Raw genomic sequence first — 20,401 nt, forward strand, 5'->3', positions numbered from 1 at the left:
TGATAATGACCTAAGAATGAAGGCTGAATTTCAAGGATCATGTCCTTCAGGCTCAGGAGTGATGCATGACAAGAGGGAAATCGGGCAAGAATGCCAGGAGGCCTTCGTGGATGGAGAAGAAGCTGCTGAGCAGTGGAGAACAAAAAATACCACCGTAGAAAAGAAGAGTTTTTTCTCAGAAAGGAAAAAGAAACTTTCAGGAAGTGGAAACGAGGACAGGTGGCCTTGGAGGACTACAGGGAAATCCCCTGGCCAGGGGGCTTGGGGCTGCATGAACTTTGAGGGCCATTCCAACCCTGTAATATTCTGTGATTCTGTAATGTGCATTTGCTGATGGTTTGGCAGCTGCTGTGTCCCTAATGCCTGTAAAAGGATTTTTAAATTAATTTATTCTGGTGTCTTCTCTGCTACTGAATTAACACTGATGCATTCATATCCACAGTGTTATATGGGGCAATGTTTTGTCATTACAGGGCTCTAGATCAGGTCGAAGTAATGTTACATTTGTCAACTCACCAGTTAAATACCTTTACTTATGAAAAACTGACTTATAAATTCATTAAAATTAGAAAAGAATCGGTATCCCAAATAACCCCACTCCTGCTGCCAGCAGCTTGGAGCAGATTTGGAAAAGAAAAGCTCTGAAGGACTGTGCATGGTTTGTCTCCCGTTCTGAAGCAGACCTTAGAGCTAAGGTCCCACTGAGACTCAAGTCTCAAACGTGATGGAGTTTCATGAGGAGACAATTGATGTAACTGATGTCAGGAAAATTGATGTAATTGATGTCAGGAAAAAACAGGGAAAAGGAGAAGCTGCAGAACGGCGCAAATTCATTGAAATCTCTGCAAATCTGATCACAGTGAAAGGTTTACTGCAGGCAGCTCCAGAAAAGGAATGAAGAAATCAGTCATGCCTGAGGTACCCAGGGCGAGGATTCCTGAGCAGCACCTCTTTAGGAGAATGTTTTTTTCCATTGTGCCAACTGCTTTTCCTTAGAACAAGAAGGGGGAAATCAGAGGGAAACTGCAGTGGGACATGGATTAAAGCAGTTCACAGAGTAGCTTCAGTGCTGAGTTGCCAGGGGGCTGACTTGTAACCCTGGCCTGCTCAGGCAGCCATTCCCAGCCCTGCAGAGGCTCCACTTCACATGGTGGAGTTGGTTGCAGTGTGCTGGGCCAGGGATTCAACCTCCCCTCCCAGGTGCTGACTCTCCTTCTCCAGGGAACTCTGGGAGCTCCTCTGCTCCTCTTCCAGCACCTGCGAGGGAACAAGCAACCAGAAGTCAGGGAAATAGGGAGAAAAGTGAGGAGCAAAAGCACAACTCAAGTCACAGAGCTGAGATGAAGTAAATCACAAACTGGAGCTGATTTATTTTTGAGAGGGGGCAAAAAGTTTGAGATGAGGTCTCAAGAAGAAAACAAGGGGAATCAAAACATGGAGCAGGAAGAGGCAGCAAATCCAAATGTTTTGCCTCACTGGAGTCAAGAAGCCCTGAAGAATCAAATCATCTGTGACTGAGATAAGAACTACATTTGACCCTGGGGCTATTTCATTCTTTGATCTCACATGCTAATTACAAATAAAAATACATATATCTGTATATATACAAGAGTATTTATGGCTCTTTTAAAATACTCCCCCCATAATCCCTGTTATCAACTAATCATTCTTAATTGTTTTCTTTATTAACTAAACAAAACACAGTAATCTTTCTCAGTGGTGCAAGTTTTTCCAGAAAGTCAGGAGGTGACCATAGCTCAACCATGTTATTTTTCCCTGGGAAGGCAATTGCAGCTGTGCTCACTTACACCACACTGTGATTTGTCCCAATATTTTAATGATATTAAAAGGTCTTCAGAGATAATTCCTGATAGAGAAAAAGCTGACTCTGGATTCTTTGAGTGCATGCATTGAATGCTGGCATTAATGAAGTTTACCTACCATGGCTTCATGCTGTTCTTCTCTCTTTGCAGCGCTGTACATTGAAACTGACAATTTAATATTGGCTTCTTCATCCTCACGGACCATCAAAATATTTAACATCTTCCAAGAAATCAGAAGAAAGACCCCTCAGCTTTCCCACAAAATGACTGTACCTTTACAAGCCTGACCTGCTAACAGAGCAGATGCTGCATACAAGAATTGTAAAATAAGATTAAATATAGATCTGTGCAAATATGTCTACATCCTGCTAGATCAAGCTCATAGTCTTAATTTTAGATTGCCAGTGTGTATGAAATTCTTGGATGTAACTACTGATATTGACTGATAAAGCTTTTCTGGAATCACAGTTTTGGCACCACTTTAGAAATGGCACTGATAGCTTTGGCTTATTCTTTGTCTTATACAGCATATGCAGCACAAGGAATGGGAATATTTTGTCTGTTGATACATCAAGGCTGAGAAATTTGGCAAGGTAGTTCATGAGGTCACAGTGAACTAGCTTCAAATTTCTGAGGAAAAAATGTGATTCTTGCAAAGTTGTTCTCTATTATTACTAATATTCTGGGCTAATACAGTTGAGCATTCCCTCTGCAGCTCCTTCTGGGATTTCTCTTCCTCAAAAAAACATTACAAGAAATCCAATAGCTGTGCCCCCATCTGCTAGAATGATTACATTTATCATGAAGTAATTACAGAGAACGGATCTGTTACACCAGTCAGTGTGATCAGCAGTACAAGCAGTGTTTTATGAAGTATTTCCCTACAGCTGCTCATGCAGCAAGTCACTTCAATATTTTGGACAGGGTTTCCTGGCAATGCCTAGCACCTAGATATAGCATTACATACAATATCCTTTCTCTGGCCTCATTCCTGGGCAAATGGCAGGTAGGCTTCCAGATGCCCCAATTTATATATTGTCATTTGCTCTCTGAAATGTTTCCTCACAGGGAAGGAAGACTAAGAGCAGGAGCAGGAAAATGTGTGACTCTCCATGAATACATTACATCTACATCTTCACTGAACAATGCCTGAGTAGCAAGCATAATAATTCAGCATGGACACCAGCTTTGTCTTTTCTCACAGTTTGTGCTGAGTAGTTTCAGTCAGCTGGAACTGTTTCAGCACCCGATCAGCTCTGACACTGGACACCTCCCCTTACCTCTGCTTCAGAGTCCCGCACTTGTTGCTTCAGATCCTTCTGTTCTGCTCTCAGCTCCCACAGCAAGTCGTAGAGGTGGCGCATGTTCTTGTGCTTCTCTGAGGACCAGGGCTGGAAGCAGATAAGTCAGTGAGAAACAGCAGCACTGCCTGGGTGCACGGGATCAGGTGCTCTGCTGGCAGAAACTGGCACAATCCTGCTACAGCCAATAAAGCAGCACTCATTTCCATCATTGAAACATCAAACCCATGGTCAGCATGGGTTTATCAGACTTCATTTTATTTAGAATCCATCAGTAATGTGAGCCAGATGGCACATCTTGCACTTTGCTGATGCTGCTGTTTTACAGTTGGAATGAAATGAGATGAATAGGAATGTAAAAATAGAGATGAAAAAAATGGGATTCCAGCAATGGTATTCTGAGTATTCTCCCAGTGGGAAACAAATTTTAAAAAACCCTATAACATTTAAAAAATCCCTATTTGTAATCTCTGTTTGGTTTTCTTAAGTGTAATTGTGCAGCATCACAGCAGAATTTCCTGGCAGGCTTCTGCCTCTAGTTACAGGCTCACACTGATGCTGTTAGTGGGTGACCCCTCACCCCTGATGAGATCATTTGGTTTAATGGCAGCACTCAACTTCTTTTGGAATATTTTTTATTTAAGGCTAGCTAGCTATCTGCAATGTATTAAGCCTCAGCATCTTGCTCTACATCTGCAGAGCAAACAGTGGGATATTTAAGGAATGGTAGGACCCAAGGAGTCCACAGCAGAAATACAACCAGAACAAAGAGTGTCTGCCTTTGCTGCTCTGTTCTCACTCTTCTTGAAGAGGGAAAAACAGAGATCATTTCAACTTCCCTGCCATGAATCTCCAGAACTGAGTCCAACAGCTGCTGAACCTACATTTTGCAGGATCCCAGGGGATGTGTAGTTTGCCTGATGACCAAATCTGAGAAGATGACCTCAGGCATGGCCAGAGCAGGCCTGCCATGTCACATTGTGTCCTGCACTCCCAGTCACTCCCAGCATGGCAGTGCATCTCCTGGGCTGTGGGTGTTGTCAGCCTGGAGCTGTGCAGGAGGAGTAGAGGGGCAGCATGGAATACATCATGCTTGTAGTTCCTTCACTGACATGTCACCTTTGTGCCTTGTCGTCTTCATACCTGGTATTTGACAGTGTTTTCTCTGCTCAGGAAGATTTCATCTTCTCTCTTCTCCCTCCCTATTACTCTGCAGAAAACCACCTTTGAGGCAATGGTGTCATGGAGCTCAAGGTGATATGTCAGCTGCATGACATCATCTATGACCATAAAAATACGTTCCTCTACATCTTCGTCAGCAGGCTTTTCTGGATTTCTGTGGAAGTACTCCTTGATTTGCTAATGGAGAGTGGAAAAAAAAAAAGATACAGAAGGAACTTAGACAACACAAAACTGGTAAATGTCAGAGTTGGGTAAAACCCCAAGGTAAAAATTGTGCCTTTCTGACAGGACTTGCGTCTCTTGGCCAATGGTCCTAACGTTCTTGCCTATGTCTTAAAAAAACCCAACCACAAAGCTGCTTAAAGCAATACAGAAGTTTCCTATTTGTGGAGCTTTCCAAACTCCAAGTTAGCTTGGGATGCATCCCTGCCTGAGGGACCTGTAGGAAACAAGGTACTTTGGAGAAAAGCGAAGTTTCCCACATTTCCCCTGTAACATTATCAGAGTGATGGGACAATTCATCAGGAACATAACATGATATTAGTTTGGGCTCAGCACACAAAATCATTTTCCTAATTTTGAATCTTGTAAAATTTTGTTCTGAAATCACAGTCACTTTTTTTTTTTCCTTTCCTCTGACAGACAATTTCCAAGCCCTAGTTTCCTAGTTTAATTCTAGCTGCTCAATACACTTCCTGACAACTGCTCACACTGTAGCTCTCTGTCAGGGAAGCAACTGTGAGACACGGCAGCTGAACAACGCTTGGATCTCTCATCTGGAGTTTCACCTCAGCCATACCCACTGAGAATGAACTGAAGCAGCAGCCAGTATGTTTTGCATAGTTTAAATATCACAGTGACACATATTTTCTGTTCCTGCCTCGGCCATACCACTATAGGCCGGGCGTTGGCCTCAGCTGTGACGCCAGCCATTTCCGCTTCCTGGTCTCTTTCCCCAAACTCGATGTGCCGCATGTGCAGGAAGTCCTCCCGCCCCACGAAGTACTCTGTCATCTCAGTAGCAGTTTCAAAACGTTTCCAGAGGCCATCGACTCGTGCTGTGTGATAAAACTCCACTGTGTGCCCAGTCTCAGGTTCCAGGGACGTGTAGGAGTGAGCTAAGGACAAATCGCACACATTTTCAGAGTTAGCAGCTGTAATACACTGAACACAAGCGTGGCCAGGGGAGGTCTCATTTTCTTCAGCTTAGCAACAGATCTGATGCAAGACTTATCCCCAGCGGCAAAACACTGAGAGAACAAACATAATCCTAAAGAGAAAGTTTCAGCTTCTATCAATTCTGCTGATAAAAGTAGAAATGTACCACACTGATACACATGATAACTATGTGTTTTTCTAACACACAGAAAACTACATAGCTGGGGGAGCACTGCCCAGGACTGCATGCCACCAACCCAATTCTCTACTCTTCACTGCAGACCATTTTATTTATCCAGGCAATTTATCCCACAAGTATCCTATCTCTTCTGCCTTTCAATTTTTGGCATTTGCCACTGCTAGAAGGGAGTCATGTGAAATCCCATCAGCTGCAGTGGCTGCCCAGATGAGCTGGAATACCTTTAAGAAGGAGGGGATGTCCAGGCATAAAATGGTCTGTGATCAGCTGTGTTTGTTTATTCATTTCTCTCATATACAGCAGGTCTTCTCGGTGTTTGAACCATTCCTTCACCTCCAGTTCTTCAGTACCTGGCAGGAAACAGGTTATTTTGCAACTTGAGGTCACCCTGTTGAAGGTGGCAAAACTCTGTTGGGCTCTCAGTGTCTGTGCCAGCACCCTGTGCCTCAGTGCACATGGTCCGGCCCCTGGAACTGCCCTGTGCACAGGGGAGTTTTGTATGTGAATCCTGATCTACATTTGAGCAGATAAATTATACCCTAAGAGGGTCTATTCCTCTCTATCAACCAGAACTAGAGTAATAAGTTCAGGAGTAGAACATGGCATTGCAAAGGGCTATGGATAGGCAAGAGAAATTCCATCCCAAATACTTAATGATGGTGTCAGGAAACTGGAGCATCACACTATCCAAGAAGGCTGAGGACAGGACACTGTATGTCCAGTTAGGAATCTCATTTCTTGAACCAGCTGTTAAAAAATAATGTTTTCAACTACAGGGGTATCCTCAGGCTGTAGCTGTCCCTTTCTATGGCCACTTTTGACACTAATGAGGAAATGAGGATAGTGACACTATTGGATCAAATACAAGCAGCCTTCCATTTCTCTGAAGACTGAAAATCCATGCAGCTGACTTGTGACACTGAACAGTTTCACTGGTGTATAAAACAGATTCAAACTCTTATGAAAACCCCTAGCAATGCTAGAAAGTTCAGGGGCTCAACAGATTAAGCATGATGAGGAGTTTGAGGATAAAGTAAATAATTCCCCCACAAAGCTGAAAGGAAAATGAGAAAGCACAAGAGAGACTCTGGCAGAAAGGAGATCACCTCCCCCTTTCCATCAGCATGGCCCAGGCTGTTTGCTCAGTGTGTGGAGTGTGCTCATTCATCCCTCTTACAGTCTGAGTCTGCGTAGACAGTGAGGCGTTCCACCAGCCCGTCTTCATTCGCATACGCCGCCCATTTCTCCTGCTTTGCTTTATCATACAGGATCACCTTCTTCCCCTGGGAAAAGGGATTCTCATATTCTGCAGTGGGCAAGAGAGATGTCAGACAAATTGACTCCCCTGTACTCAGCCAAAAAAAGAAAAAAAAATTAAGAGGGAAAAAAATGGTCTAAGGGACATTATGCATTTATTTATTGTGTTCTTCTGGCAATAAAGTTGTTCAGACCCTGCCTGTTGTCCTTTAATGTTATAATGGTATAATAACTCTTTTCTCCCCCCAAACAGGTATTTGATAATGCAGGAGCAGTTCCTTGTGCATAGCAGTAAGAGAAAGACTATTCCAGGCAAAATTCCCAGCTGGCAGGAAAACACAGTGTGGGGTGTGTGTCTGTGGGGGATGAGACAGTGCAGCACTGAGGGCAGCCACTGGAACCAATAGCTGTTGTGGCTTCATCTATTGTGCTTCACTGTCACTGTTTGACCACCCTCAAGGGAGAACCCACCGAGACAGACAAATGTCCCAAACCCACTGAAAGGTCAGCTGGGGACAAGCAAAAGGCAAAGGACAAATACCTACCTCTGCAAGACACCTTAATTCGGGCTACCCATGATAGTGGCATCTCAAAGCTCATGCCCATTTCCTCCTTTTCTTGCTGAAACAGAAGCAGAGATTTGTGTGTTGGACAGCATCTCTTACTGTGCCAGGAGGCATTTTGGTCCTGGTGAACTGCAGTGATGAGAGCTCAGCTCATGTGAGGCTGTGTTCTGGTGAGCACCATGGCACAGCTACAACAGCACATCCCTTCTCCAGCCTGATGAAATTATCTTCTCCTGGCTACTGCTCATGCTGGCAGGGAGTGAATGTGGCAATCACCAAAATGACCAGATTATTTTATGTATACCCTGGAGGACTCTTTGCTCCCCAGTTATGGGCACAGGTTGAGAAGAGTAGCTAGCAGGAGGGAATTATTATTTGCATTCCTCTGTCCTCTGTGCAGGTGCAATGTCTGTTTTATCATGCTGTCTTCTCCCAACACAACAATTTGTGCTTCTAGTACATGGCATTTTTTGTATTTTAGAGGACACACATTATTTCTGCATTTGGTTGGTTCACCTTGCAGCCAGGAGGGGAAGGTGACCAGCATGGAAAGAATGTCCACAAAAATCTCCTTCTGGATTTTATTTTTTAAAATTATTTCACCCCAAAGACCAATGCCTTGGAGGCTTACAGAGATCCCTAGCCACTTATGACACCTGAAGTACCACTTGGAGTCCTGCTTCAGAAAGCACCAGAGCTCTCCTAGATTGAGAGGGAATCTAAACCTGGCCAGAGCAGAAGGGATGTGACCTGGAGAGGGCAGCAGGCAGGCAGATATTCACAGGCCTATGGACACACTGGTTCCATACAGGGTCTCCAGTGCTCAAGAGCATCACTTGGGTCACTCACCATGTAATCTGTGTCGTTGTTGGGTGACTCTGTGGGCAGCTGAGAGGCCTCATTGCTCTCTGAAAACATAATTTCCCAGCAGAAAGAATCACTCAAATCAAAGCTGAGATCCTAGGGCATACAGGAAAAACTCTTTTAACTACAGGGCATTGTCAAAGGCCTGACACTAAATTTGACCACTGCATCAGTGTGTCTGTGGTGCTCTGGACCTGCCTGGGCATCAGAGACTTTAGGAACTCTAGAGATCTGGACCTCAGGGAGGTGAGCTCCTCAAACCCTTGGCTGCCTGGTGGGACCCCAAAGACTGTCCCTGTGCCTAGAGGTTGCAGAACCCCTTCCTCGTGGTGCTTCTTCCTCAGAGGAGAGGAAATGGCTGGAAATGCTTCTGCCTCCTTCCTCTGGGCACGTATGGCCCCAAGGGCAAGCTGATCTAACTCAGACCCTCACCTCCCAGACTCTGCATCTGCTGGGGGGTAGCTGAGGTGTGGTAAGAGCTGAATCAAGATTTTACCTTCCTTGAGCTATGCCTGACAGACCCAAAACATCCTCTGCCTGTTGTTTGAGAGAAGGAGTGCCTAGCCAGCCTTAAAAGCTGAAACTCTTGCACTGCAGGGATTTAATAGATGTGATCTGTATTTGCTAACTCAGAGTCTGGGATGCTCTGGAATAGTTCCATAGTCTATGTAATCAGAGCAACATGACCAAAACCAACACAAGGAATGGTTAAGTGGAAACTGGACCACCACTGGTCTTGGACTTCCCCAGGACTCAGGTTAGCCCAGCTGTCCCTCAGGGGCCCAGGCAGGATGCTAAGTGCTCCCTACCTTGCAGCCTTTGCGGCAGTCCTGCATGTTCACCCAGTAGTTCCTGTGGTTCCAGATGCTCTCAATCCCAAGGAAGCACTCATCTGTGGTGCTGTGGTGGTTTCCTGTGAACGGGTTGATGAAGAAGGTCTCGGGAACCTTCCTCTTCCCAGCGAGAACCAGAACCCACGCGTGCACCCGTAAGCCGTGCAAAGGGTCTCTCTTGGGCTTTTCCACCTCCTGCAGCACAGAGGATAGAGCAGTAATTATTGCCATTTCACTGACACCTTATTCCAACCCAAGGGCAATCTTATCCTTTCCTCTCCCCACTTCTAAAGAACTCCAGGCTCTTAATGCTCTTTAAGAGTGAGGTACATTCTCAGCACATGTCCCTGTGCCATCACACACTGTGCTCCTGAGGCCAAGCACTCATGGCCATGATCAAGGTCATGTCATATTCACAGAGGAGGGTGTAAGCTCCTCTCTTTGGCCAGCCATTACCTGTGTCTCAGCTCTTCTTCCTGGAACTCACAGGAAAGTGGACCTTGCTAACTCACCTCAACCACCTCCTCTTCTCTTTCCTCCTCTTCTCTTTCCTCCTCTTGTATGGATTCAGTTTCTTCCTCCTTCTTGGCCTCCTGCTGAAGCTCAAACTGGCTCTGTGGCTCTATAGGGTACTTAATTCTATACTTGTTGGGATCCTCCTCTTCTGGTACCTGCAAAAGCAGGGTATTACTGTGAAACCCAGCAGAGATCAAGAGAAGGAAGTAAACGTATGGCTTACAGGTATCCCCCAGTTCCCAACACTTGGTAGTTTGCAATATTGCACTTGGTGAGCAGAAATTCACTGAAGCCAAGAAGACCTTGAAAGGAGCTGTAGAAAATCACTCAAAAGATTCCTTTGGTGAGGTCTCTGGTACAGACTAAAACCCAGTGTGGACCTGAAGCTGTTCCCCCTAGCTCAGCTCTGGAGCTCACTGGCCATGAACAGGCTGAGAATGTGTGCTGGACTCCTCGCTGCCCACTCAGTGCAGATCTCACCTCTGGGGGCTTCCTGAGCCGCGGGCACAGCTCGTGGGTCTGGTCCAGGGAGCAGATCTCGAGGGTGGCATACCCGTGCACACAGTAGGCATCGTAGCCAGCCCCGATCAGCAGGGAGCACAGCAGCACGGAGAAGTCAAAGCAGTTCCCTCGCTGGTACTTCAGGATGGTGGTTGGGGAATAGAGGGAGCTGGGCTTGAAACAGAGAGATCACGTTCACAGTGCTTGTCTTGGGGAGCAGAAACCAGGCAGAGAGCGGGGAGAGAGGCACTGCCCACATCCCTGGACTCTGCACCCTGTGGGAATCTGTTATGTAACATTCCTTTAAAAGCCACTCATTCTAAAACTCCCCTCCAAAGCGACCTGGGGAAACTCTAACCCCAAATCTGGTGACAAATTTAACCACAGAAAGGGAAGGACATGACAAACTCATCAAACTGCTGAAAACCCAATGCTAATCACAATCCTGGAATGGGATTTCCCTCTATCTCCTGCTGTCCTGTCTACAGTACTTCCAAAGAAAACACCCATAAGCTAAATTGTAGTTCACAGGAGGAAACATATTGCTCACTGGTGAGCAATAAAAAGTATCAGTACACACATACTGCATACAGAGAGGTTCTAATCCCACTCAGTTCTTAGACATCACCTAAGGTGCTCAAGGCAGTTTTCACCTGCTAAATGGAGATACTTTCTGTGTAGTCACAAAATGCCAGAGATGCTCTTGAGACCCTGGGGCTCTTGGGACAGCCTCTGACTGGTATAGATTGTTTAGGTCACTCTGCAGTCCTTGCTAGCAAGGAGTGTAGCTGATTCTCATCAAGAACTTGCCCCAGCTCTGGCATCATCCCTTTTTGATAACCTAGAAATCTCTCTTCATCCCAAAACATACCCAGATATGGGAATATAAATGTCAAAAAGTGCCTAAGAACAGGTCACTGAGGTCAAGTATCATCCCCTAGGGTTTATGTGCTCCTCTGTTCCAAGGTTTTCAGAGGGGAAGCTTGTCAACCATTGCCTCCCACAGGGCTCCAGCTGCTCATCTGGGCTGGCTGAAGGCAGGGTCTGCTCTTGAAGAAATGGTGCTTAATTACTTAAAAAGTACCACACAGCACATGCACTGGGACTGTGGGTGCAACAGAATGCACCGGTCTGGGAAAATCAGGGGCTGCCTACATAGTGAGGGGATGGTGGAAGTGTCAAAAACCTTTGTGATCCCAGCCACTGGGATTCCCCCACTGTGTCCTGCTGAAAGGCCCTTCTGTCACTCTGTTATGTCTCTGCTGGGGCTGCAGCCCCTTTCTTACCGGGGTGATTGGGCACTTGAGGGGCTCCATGATGAGGTAGTCACAGACAAAGTTGGCACAGCCTGACCAGTAGTACATGTCTGGGTAAGGCAGCAGGGTTGGCCTCACTGTTGTGCTCACAAACTTCTGCAGGGCAGCAAGAGGAGTTTGGTTAGCCAACAGGCCCCTGGGAGAGTGTCCTCTCCAAAGCCATCCTCAGACCACCCCTGGAGGTTGCAGATCAAATTAAGGAACTTTCTACAGCATATCAACAGCATCAATATCCCTTCTCTGATTCCAAGATGGAAATTTCATGGGACACGGAGGGTGTCTGCTTGCCTGTGGCTGAAACTTCAGCCTCATCTCAGACACATTCCAGATGTGAGCCTGTTCTTCTCTTCATTTTCAAGCAAGTCAAATAGCTACTGCCTTTTCTGGCTTGTACATCCTCCAGCAATTTTTTTGCCTTGCATGTTAATGACAAAACAAATTTTGGGGAAAGCTGGTACAAAGTAGCAATTCCAGGTGCCTGGGGGGGAAACATCAGATCCAGAACTAGATAACAGTTGTGCAGCTTGGGCCCAGAGAAAACAAAACCAGACCACAAACTTCCACACTTACTCCTTCCCTGTAACTTTGGGGAAGTTCAGAGTAAGACCTAACTCTGGATCCTTATCTGTGGCTGAGCCTGAGCCTTATCTAGTTCATGTATTTCTTTTCCTTCCCTTTACGCTTCTGTGGTCTCTCCTATTTCCTAAGCATCATGCTGCAGCCCACATGGCAACACCAACATTTACATGGCTCATGGATTTGGACAAACCAGGGTGTTCCTGGGGTTCTGCGTGCCTGCTCACGGGCTGTGGGTCCAGCCAGCAGTTTCACATTCCCTTTAGCCAGGAGGGGCTGCTGTTCTTTCATTTTGGCACTGTGGAAGCCAAGTGCTCACTGTGCTGGGGCCCAGCCCCACGCACCCCATACCTGCACACCACACTCGTTGAGCGGGTGGATGAAGAGCGGCTTGCGGTCAGGGCACAGGTGAGTGTACTGCTGGAAGAAATGGTCAGCCAGCTGCAGCAGCTCCTTCTCCTGCTGGGAATTTGTCTTGTACGAAGATGGCAAGTGGGATGTGTCAATGGAGCTCCAGTCAAAATCACTTACGTGGCAGGGGGAGGCAGAGAGAGACAAGTAATAAGCCAGGAGCAATACAGGCAGGATGACCTGATATCAAAACATGGCAGGGCTTCCCTGTTTCACAGGTAAAAAATGGGGGCCATATCCAAGGATATGATTTTGACATAACCAAACATCTCTGCAGCAATGGCAAAACCCAGAGTCTCGGGGGATCTTTATACAGTGGTGAATGGATGTTCAATCAAATAAGTTACCTTGTCTTCCTTGCACACCCACACTCTTGGACAAACTCATCAGGCACAAGAAACTTGCTCACTGCCATCACCGTGCAAGGGGATCACATGTGCCACCCACACATGTGCAGTCACCCTGTGGGGCCCAAAGGGAACATCTCTGCTCATCCCAGCCATGGGCACAGACTTACAATTCACTGCTTATGACAGAGGCTTCCTCCAGAGCTACATCTCTCTCCAGTTCATCGAGGAAATCACTGATATTCAAAGAGATCGCATCCTCTGGTGTGTGCTCCCCTTCCTCCTTCTCCTCCAGGGCCTCCATTCTGCCTGGCACTGCAGGAATGCACACACCAGGGTGAATTCAGGGGTGGGACCCAGCCACACAGGCACAGAGAAACACTCTCACCGTGGCTGCAGTGCTTTGCTACATGAGCATGGCTGGGGCAGCCAGAACCATGAGAGTTAAGGGAGAGCACTGAGTTGGGCTGGGTTTGGTAAATAAGTGCCTCCATGTCCCAGCAGACCCTAAGCGTGCAGAGCCTGCCTCGGTAGGGCAGAGCACGTCCCCACATTCAGACCCCGTGTCCTCCCTCCTGCCTGGGTGCTGCTGGCGGGGCAGCAGCTCCATCAATCCGTGGGCACCGCGCAGGGGCCTTGGAGGGAGCGGAGCCGGCGGCCCCCAAGGGCACTGCCCTGCCTGCCGGGCCGTGTTTGTGCGCCGTGCCCGCGGTCAGGCTGACCCCGAGCGGGGCACACAGCGGGCACAGACCTTGCCCGGGGCCCCGCACCGCCCCGGCCCTGCCCCGCCCGGCCCGGCCGCCCCCTCACCGCGGCTCCAAGGGCGGCGCGGCCGCTCGGCCCGGCGCGGCTCCGGGCCGCTCGCCATGGCAACGCCCGCGGCTCGGGGGCGGCCCCGCGGATCCCGGGACGGGCCCCAGTGTGAAAAATGTGTGTTTTATGATTGGCTTTTCGCAAGTATTGAAGTAAATACTGCATTATGCTAGAAAGTTGTGCTATATTGATTTGCTTAAGTAGTGTATTAAATATAGTTTTAGGTTATGACATAATGTTAAAATAGAAACTATGCTGTGCAAGATACTTGTTTAAGAAAGGACTCGCACCAGATAGCAGCCACAGGACACCTAAATCTTTCAGAGAAAGGGAATTTATTGCTGCCTTATCAGCAGAAAACTAACTTCTTCCCACCTGGCTCAGACAGCAAGACAGCATGAGGATTAAGAGGAAGAAGTTGACAGAGACCAGACAGAATCCTGTGTTTGAATGGAATTTATGCATCATGTATGAGATGTATGAATATGCAACAGGCGATTGTTTTTAAGGGTTAATCCTCTCTTAACTGGGTCCTTTTTCGGGCTTGTGTTGCCCAGAAAAAGGTACCTGGACATCCGTATCTCTTTGTTTTTATTGTCTCATATTGTCCTAATCTCAAATGTTCAAATTTTATTATTCTAATTATATTACTACTTTTATAACCATTTTATTACTATTAAACTTTTAAAATTTCAAAAACAAGTGATTGGCGTTTTTCGCACTAGGGCTCCCGGGGACGGGCCCTGGGGCATCCCGGGACAGGCCCTGTGTGCCATTTCTTTTTCTTATCTTTTTCTTCTTCTTTTTCTTCTCCTTTTCCTTTTTCCTTTTCTTTCTATTTTTCCTTTTCCTTTTTACATTTTAATTTTCCTCTTTTTCCCCCCTTTATTTCCTTTTTATTCTAAATTGGCAGTTCATTAGACTGTAAGCAGGGTTAGATGCTAAACACTTTTTTTTTCTGGTTTGTTGTTGTGGTTAAGAAAAAATATGGATTGATGGGCAAATGTTCATTAGGCACTATGTTAAGGGAACCATATCAATTAAAGCTTTGAGGATGCACAGACTGCAGTCAAAATATATCAAGAAGCATAATTTTGAGTGATTAATGCGTTTTGCAGCTGGTTTCTGTTGCCCAAATGGCATGAACCTGTATTGAGGGCAGGGGTTTAGGTTGGATATTAGGAAAAGGTTCTTCCCCCAAAGGGTGGTTGGGCGCTGTAACAGGGTCCCCAGGGAAATGGTCACAATGTCCCAAGCTTGTCAGTGTTCAAAGAACATTTGGACAATGCTCTGAGAGGCACAGGGAGGGTCCTGTGCAGGGGCCAGGAATTGGACTCAGTCCTTGCAGGTGCATTTCATATCTGGATATGAAACAAAGTGGGGTAGGATCCTCCATCTCTCACCAGTACTTCTCAGCAGTTCTTAAATTCCAGAAGTCAATTAGAAAATAATAATAATAATAATAATTTTTAAAAAAAGATAAGGCAAATATATGTTATGGTTCCAAAACTGCCTGTACTCAGCACCCAAAGTTATCTGGCCTTGGCGTGTGCTGCTGTGGTATCTGTTGTTATTGCTGCACCAAAAACAGATACCACCAAACCAGCTGGCTGCCCAGACCCCAGATTCCAGAGGGATTTGCTGGTGCTCCTGTTTGGGACCCCGTCAGGGCTGTGAGCTGGGTCAGCATCCACGAGCCGGGGGCTCACGGGCACGGCACGGAGCCCATCCGTGCGGAGGATGGACTCTCGGTCCGTTCCTCCCCGGCCTCCGAGGGATGCTGAGCGGGCTCTTGTGCAATCCCAAAGGCTGCGTGTTTGCGTGGGGGAGAGGGGTGAGCTGTCGGCAGGCGATATAAGGCACCCAGCGGGAGGCACGGAGCAGCCCCGCTGTGCCGGGACACCCCGAGGGGAAGGAGCGGTGGATGGAGCAGCAGAGAGCGGCCTGGCAATGGTGAGCAGGGGAGAACGAGGGGCTGGGATCGCTCGGGATGGCTGCAGTGAGCAAAGAGCAGACGGGGCATTAACTCCTCCTGTGCAGCTGCTCAGGGTCAGTGGAGGGTGAGCTGTGTGAGGGGGATTTTGGAACCGGCTTTGCCCTGCTCTCAGAGCACTTAGAGCATTGCCCAGCCACCAGTCCTGGCCAACCTGCATCCACATCTTTGATAAGGAGTATCTGGCATCCAGGACTGATGCAGCACTGTGCCAATAATTTCCCTTAAGAAATGCATTATCTGTACCAACAGAAGGGATTGTCTTTCTGACACTAATTCTAGTAGTGTTCAAGGCTTTGGGTTTGTTTTATTATCCCATTGTCTCCTTGTTATAGTTATGATTTACTGCTCAGTGAGGATCCTTTTGCAAATCCTAAGTCTTCAAAAGAGCTGTAGTGGGAAGAGGGTGACTCCTTCCTTCTTTGGGGAGCCCAGACTGATGTCCCATCTGTGCAGCTTTACTCAAATTGCCACTGAAATGTGGCTTTATCACTGTCAGCACATCCCTGTGTATCCCAGGGCTGGTTTCTCCCACCTTCTTTCTGGAATAGCTAAATTCAGGATAGTATTTGACCCTTGTGTTAACCTGATAGGGGAAGATTGATCTGGACCTTTGGGATGGGAAATTACTTTGCTTCATGGAAATACAGCTCATAAATTATTGCACCAATCCTTGAGGATTCAGCCTTTCTGAATGACTGCAAACATCTCCAGTGAGCATGATAACAAATCCAAGTTATCCAGAGCCTGCTTTTTTTTCCAGGAAAGGATTGTGAGATGTTTGCTGCTGCTCTCTGTGCTCTGCCTGTCTGGCTGTGAAGGCAACAAGAGTGAGTCTCCCTGTGCTCTGTTCCTGCTGGGCCATGGATGGGTGGTATGGAAAGGAAAGGTCAAACCTTCACCTGATCTATGTTCAAGTTCCTCATTCAGGGCACTGCTGAGGGCTGCTAAGGAGGAACAATAGAATAGGGCTCAGAGAGGCAGGAACTGGGGTCCAGGAGCCAGCAAAACAGGCAGAAACTGCAGGCTGCCCACCCCAGCCACAAAGGGTGTGTAACCCATGGTGCTGCAATGTGCCACCATGCTCCTTGGTGACAGTGACAGGCCCCTTAGCTCTGGTTCAGATTACAGCCAGGCTGAGGAGGTCTCAGCCTCCCAGCAAGCTGAGGCAGCAGGTTCTTCCTCAGAAGGATCTGCTCTGGCTCTAGGTGAGGATCTCAGCCCTTGAGAGCTGTGCAGAGCTTCCTGCTGTGGGTGAGTTCTCAGATCTCTCATCAGAGAGATATTCTTGCTGCATTTCATCTTTCTTGCCTTTCCTTTGCTGCAGGTGAGCTGGCCAGCACCCATGGCCTGAGGCCAGGGCTTGCCCTCCGTGCCAAGAGGAGCCCAGATGCCTGCCTGCCAAACCCGTGCCAGCACCAGGGGCAGTGCCAGGTGGCTGTGGACAGACCAGTCTGCAGCTGCAAGCCAGGCTTCACAGGGGAATTCTGCCAAGGTAGGGCTGGGAATGCTGGTGACCCTCCCCAGTCTGTGCATGGGCAGCAGAGGGAAGGGTGATGGGCACAGGGCAGTGGTGTTACCATTGCTCTCCACCCTGCAGCACATCCCAGCTCCTGCTTCAGGTGTATTCTGCACCCCTACAACCATATCCTGGCTGTGTGCTGGTACAAGACCCAGCCACAGGCACTTTCTTCTCCAAAAGCCTTAATTCCATGGCTGTGCCATGGTGTAGCAGGGCACGCTGCAGGGCACAGCTGCCTCACAGATTCAGAACAAGAACATGCACCCTGGCACAGATACAGTGAAACCCCTTCCAGACACTGGCCAAAAACTCTTTCTTCCTCTGAAGGAGAGGATCCCTCTGGTGCCCTAGACACACTGTGGGGGTTGTGTGGACAGCCCTCAAAGGGGACCAGCCTGTCTTCTGCCCAGTGTCTCTGAAGAGCCCTACAGCCTGCACCGAGGCTGGGACGAGAGGCTGCTGAGCTCAGTGGCACTGTGCCACCCTCCAGCTGGCCTAGGGCTCCTTCAGGCCTCCCCCTTATTGCTATTGCAGATGGCTTTTTCCCCCAGATGTGGTACTGAAGCTGGCCTGTGAGGAAGAGCACATGAAGATGATGGTGAGGAAGGAGGTGTTTGAGCTCTTGAAAATCCCGCTGGAGCTTGTCCACTTGAAGAACCAGGCATGCAAGGTCTCAGAGAAGGAAGAAGAGGGTGAGCTGTTTTTTGGAGCCACTCTCACAGGTGAAAACCACACTGCCTGTGGATCAGTAATCCAGGTGAGGCTCCATAGCTCCAAAGCCAGGAGAGAAGCAGACGTGATGAGGTGGGACAGCAAAGGGCAACCCCAAAGGCTTTTGCTTTTATATCTGGATGCTGAAAAGTTCTCATTCCCTTTGAAATTCTTCACTGAGGATGTCAGAAAGCTCTTCTGCCTCTGCCAAACCCCTGCTGGCAGCAGGTTTTGTCTTATTTAGGAGAGCTTGGAAGTCTCATTGTGCACTGGTAACAGCCCTGATCTGTTACCAGTGCCCAATGGAGACATCCTGTGAGCTCTGCAGCCCTGTCCTCTTGGTCCCTGACTTGCTTCATGGAGCAGCAAGGGTACAAACGAAGTTGTGCTCAAGCTCTGCATGGCACAGAAGAGCCCTGTGCTCACCTGTGCCCACTGTGCTGACTCCTGTGCCAGCAGCCCCCAGACACAGACTGAAAGCCCAGCAGATATCCCGGCCTGGAGCAGCTACAGCTGAGTTGTGCCTTCTGAACTTGCAGCTCTGTGTGTGACTTTAGTCAAGATCTTGATTTCTGTGTTGTTCCAGCAAAACAGCTCCCATGTCTCGTACTCCAACGTCATCGAGTCGGAGCAGGAGGCCCACAGGGCCATGATCTCCCGCAGTTTTCAGCTGGAGGTGCACTTCTCCTGCATCTACGCCTACGAGCAGGTTGTGAGACTGCCCTTCGCTCTCACTGCTGTTGACAAGTGAGTTCTCATGTCACTGGCTGCTGACATGGTGTCTTTGAGCTTGGAGTGATGTAGATTTACTGAGACAATTTGCAAAGGCCCTAAGGAGCCCTAGAGAGCTCTGAGAGCAATGCCAGGCACTGGTGGCTTCACCTGTGCAATGTCCTTCCCACCTCCTTGTTGTGTTTGTGAGCTCTCATCCTGTCCTCTCCTCTCAGGCTGGTACAGCTTGTGGTCAGAGAAGGACACTTCAATGTCAGCATGAGACTCTACAAGTCCCCCTCCTACCTGGAGCCTTATCACCTGCCCAGTGTGGCCGTCCCCGTCACGGACACACTCTATGTCCTGCTGAAGATGGAAGGGCAGCACCAGCTCAAGTACTTCCTGCTGAGTGTTTTGGACTGCTGGGCCACGCCGAGCCCGGACCCGCAGCAGGACACACAGCACAAGCTCATTGAGCAGGGGTGAGCAGAGTGTCCCCAGCACAGCCAGTGTCCTGGCACCACTGTGTGGCAAGGACCAGACAGAAACACGCCTATTCAGTTGGGCCTGTGGGCTGCACCCATTCCCTGTGGGATGTGTTATCCAAGGCTGGGATGCTCACCTCGTTTGCCACCCACTGATCCAGCCCCCATGTCCCAGGTGTCCCCATGACGAGACGGTGACCTATCTGAATGCCGTTGGGGAGGGCACTACTGCCAAGTTCAGCTTCCAGATGTTTCAGTTTGTTGGTTACCCTGAGGTGTTCCTGCACTGCCGTGTGCAGCTCTGTGTTCCTGACAGCCCAGAGCCCTGTGCCAAGGTGAGCTCTCCTGCTGGGCTGTGCCCTGGGTGGGTGTGGGACCTCCCTTCACTGGCTCTGCTTTGGTTTTGGGTGCCTCACAGAATAAACACAGAATAAACAGAATCAGGAGCTCAGCCCAGTGCCCTGCATCAAAGGTACAGGGGCCTGAACCCAACCTTCTTTCCCTCTTCCCTGGGAAAGGAAGGGAGATCTAGAGGACAGCCCAGGTGCAGGGTGCCCTTCCCTGCCCTCCCATCACCCTCCCCTGCCCTCCCATCACCCTTCCCTGCCCTCCCATGACCCTTCCCTTGGCTTTGTTGACAGCAATGCCCCAGGCACTGGAGGAGCAGGCGGGCACTGGCAGATGACTACAACAGGATTGTCTCCTACGGGCCCATCCTCCTGCTGGCTGCTCCTTCCTCAGGAGCAGAGATCCACCATTCCAGCAGTGACCAGCAGGACCCAGTAGGTATGTATGTCCTCCTGGCACTGAGGTCAGTCCAGGAGATCCAAACAGTGATCCAGGAGCAGGGCTGGACGCAAGCCCACCTTTGGCACGGCTCAGAGCAGGCATGCCTGGTGAGCTGTAGGCAGCAGGGGTGGCTGGAGGCCATTTGAGGTGATTGAGTCCTGTTAGTGCCCTCAGGATCCCAAAGTACCCCCAGCTCATGTGGCTCCTGCCTGTCACAGGATGGCCTCCCTGAATCTACCCCCAGTCAGGAGATGCCTCACCACGCTCAGAGCTGGCTCAGGAGACCCAGATGCACAACCAGTGTCTCTCCTCTTTGGCAGGAGCCAGCCCGTGGCTCTCCAGGGCCCTCATTCTGCTGTGTGTGCTCGCCGTGCTCACCGTGGCTGCTGCGGCCGTCAGCGTGGGGCGGAGAATGGTTTAGGAACAGCTGTTTCCCAATAAACATGACAGGAGCAGGGAGGCTCTTGCTGTGTGTTTTTGGGTGTTTTGGGGAAGGGGGTAATGGCTGGATGCAAACAGTGCTTGAA

At 48.7% G+C, this 20,401-nt stretch overlaps 2 protein-coding genes across 4 annotated transcripts; one reads left to right on the forward strand and one right to left on the reverse strand.

The window, feature by feature from the left end:
* Positions 1–750: 750 nt before the first annotated feature.
* Positions 751–13,733, reverse strand: DRC7 (dynein regulatory complex subunit 7). Of its 3 annotated transcripts, none has more exons than XM_064387186.1 (16): positions 13,661–13,733; positions 13,021–13,165; positions 12,444–12,618; positions 11,487–11,612; positions 10,180–10,374; positions 9,696–9,854; positions 9,160–9,378; positions 8,336–8,446; positions 7,466–7,541; positions 6,841–6,969; positions 5,885–6,013; positions 5,198–5,424; positions 4,268–4,483; positions 3,104–3,214; positions 1,942–2,043; positions 751–1,257 (listed from the first exon to the last, which is right to left on the reverse strand). In XM_064387186.1, exons 1-16 carry the CDS (start codon positions 13,716–13,718, stop codon positions 1,144–1,146), a joined length of 2,292 nt encoding a protein of 763 aa, XP_064243256.1. In that variant the 5' UTR covers positions 13,719–13,733; the 3' UTR covers positions 751–1,143. The 3 variants fall into 3 exon arrangements, with proteins under 3 accessions (XP_064243256.1, XP_064243255.1, XP_064243257.1); XM_064387185.1 differs by having other exon boundaries at positions 6,841–7,008; XM_064387187.1 differs by lacking the exon at positions 13,661–13,733 and adding an exon at positions 13,602–13,636 and having other exon boundaries at positions 6,841–7,008.
* Positions 13,734–15,502: 1,769 nt separating this feature from the next.
* LOC135279700 (uromodulin-like) lies at positions 15,503–20,295 on the forward strand. Its single transcript, XM_064387146.1, has 9 exons — positions 15,503–15,616; positions 16,420–16,486; positions 16,984–17,151; positions 17,730–17,935; positions 18,476–18,636; positions 18,837–19,082; positions 19,261–19,420; positions 19,727–19,871; positions 20,195–20,295. The coding sequence occupies exons 1-9, from the start codon at positions 15,614–15,616 to the stop codon at positions 20,293–20,295; spliced, it is 1,257 nt and encodes a 418-aa protein (XP_064243216.1). The 5' UTR covers positions 15,503–15,613.
* Positions 20,296–20,401: the final 106 nt, after the last annotated feature.

Source organism: Passer domesticus, chromosome 12 (assembly GCF_036417665.1).
Source record: "Passer domesticus isolate bPasDom1 chromosome 12, bPasDom1.hap1, whole genome shotgun sequence".
Taxonomy (NCBI): Eukaryota; Metazoa; Chordata; class Aves; order Passeriformes; family Passeridae; genus Passer; species Passer domesticus.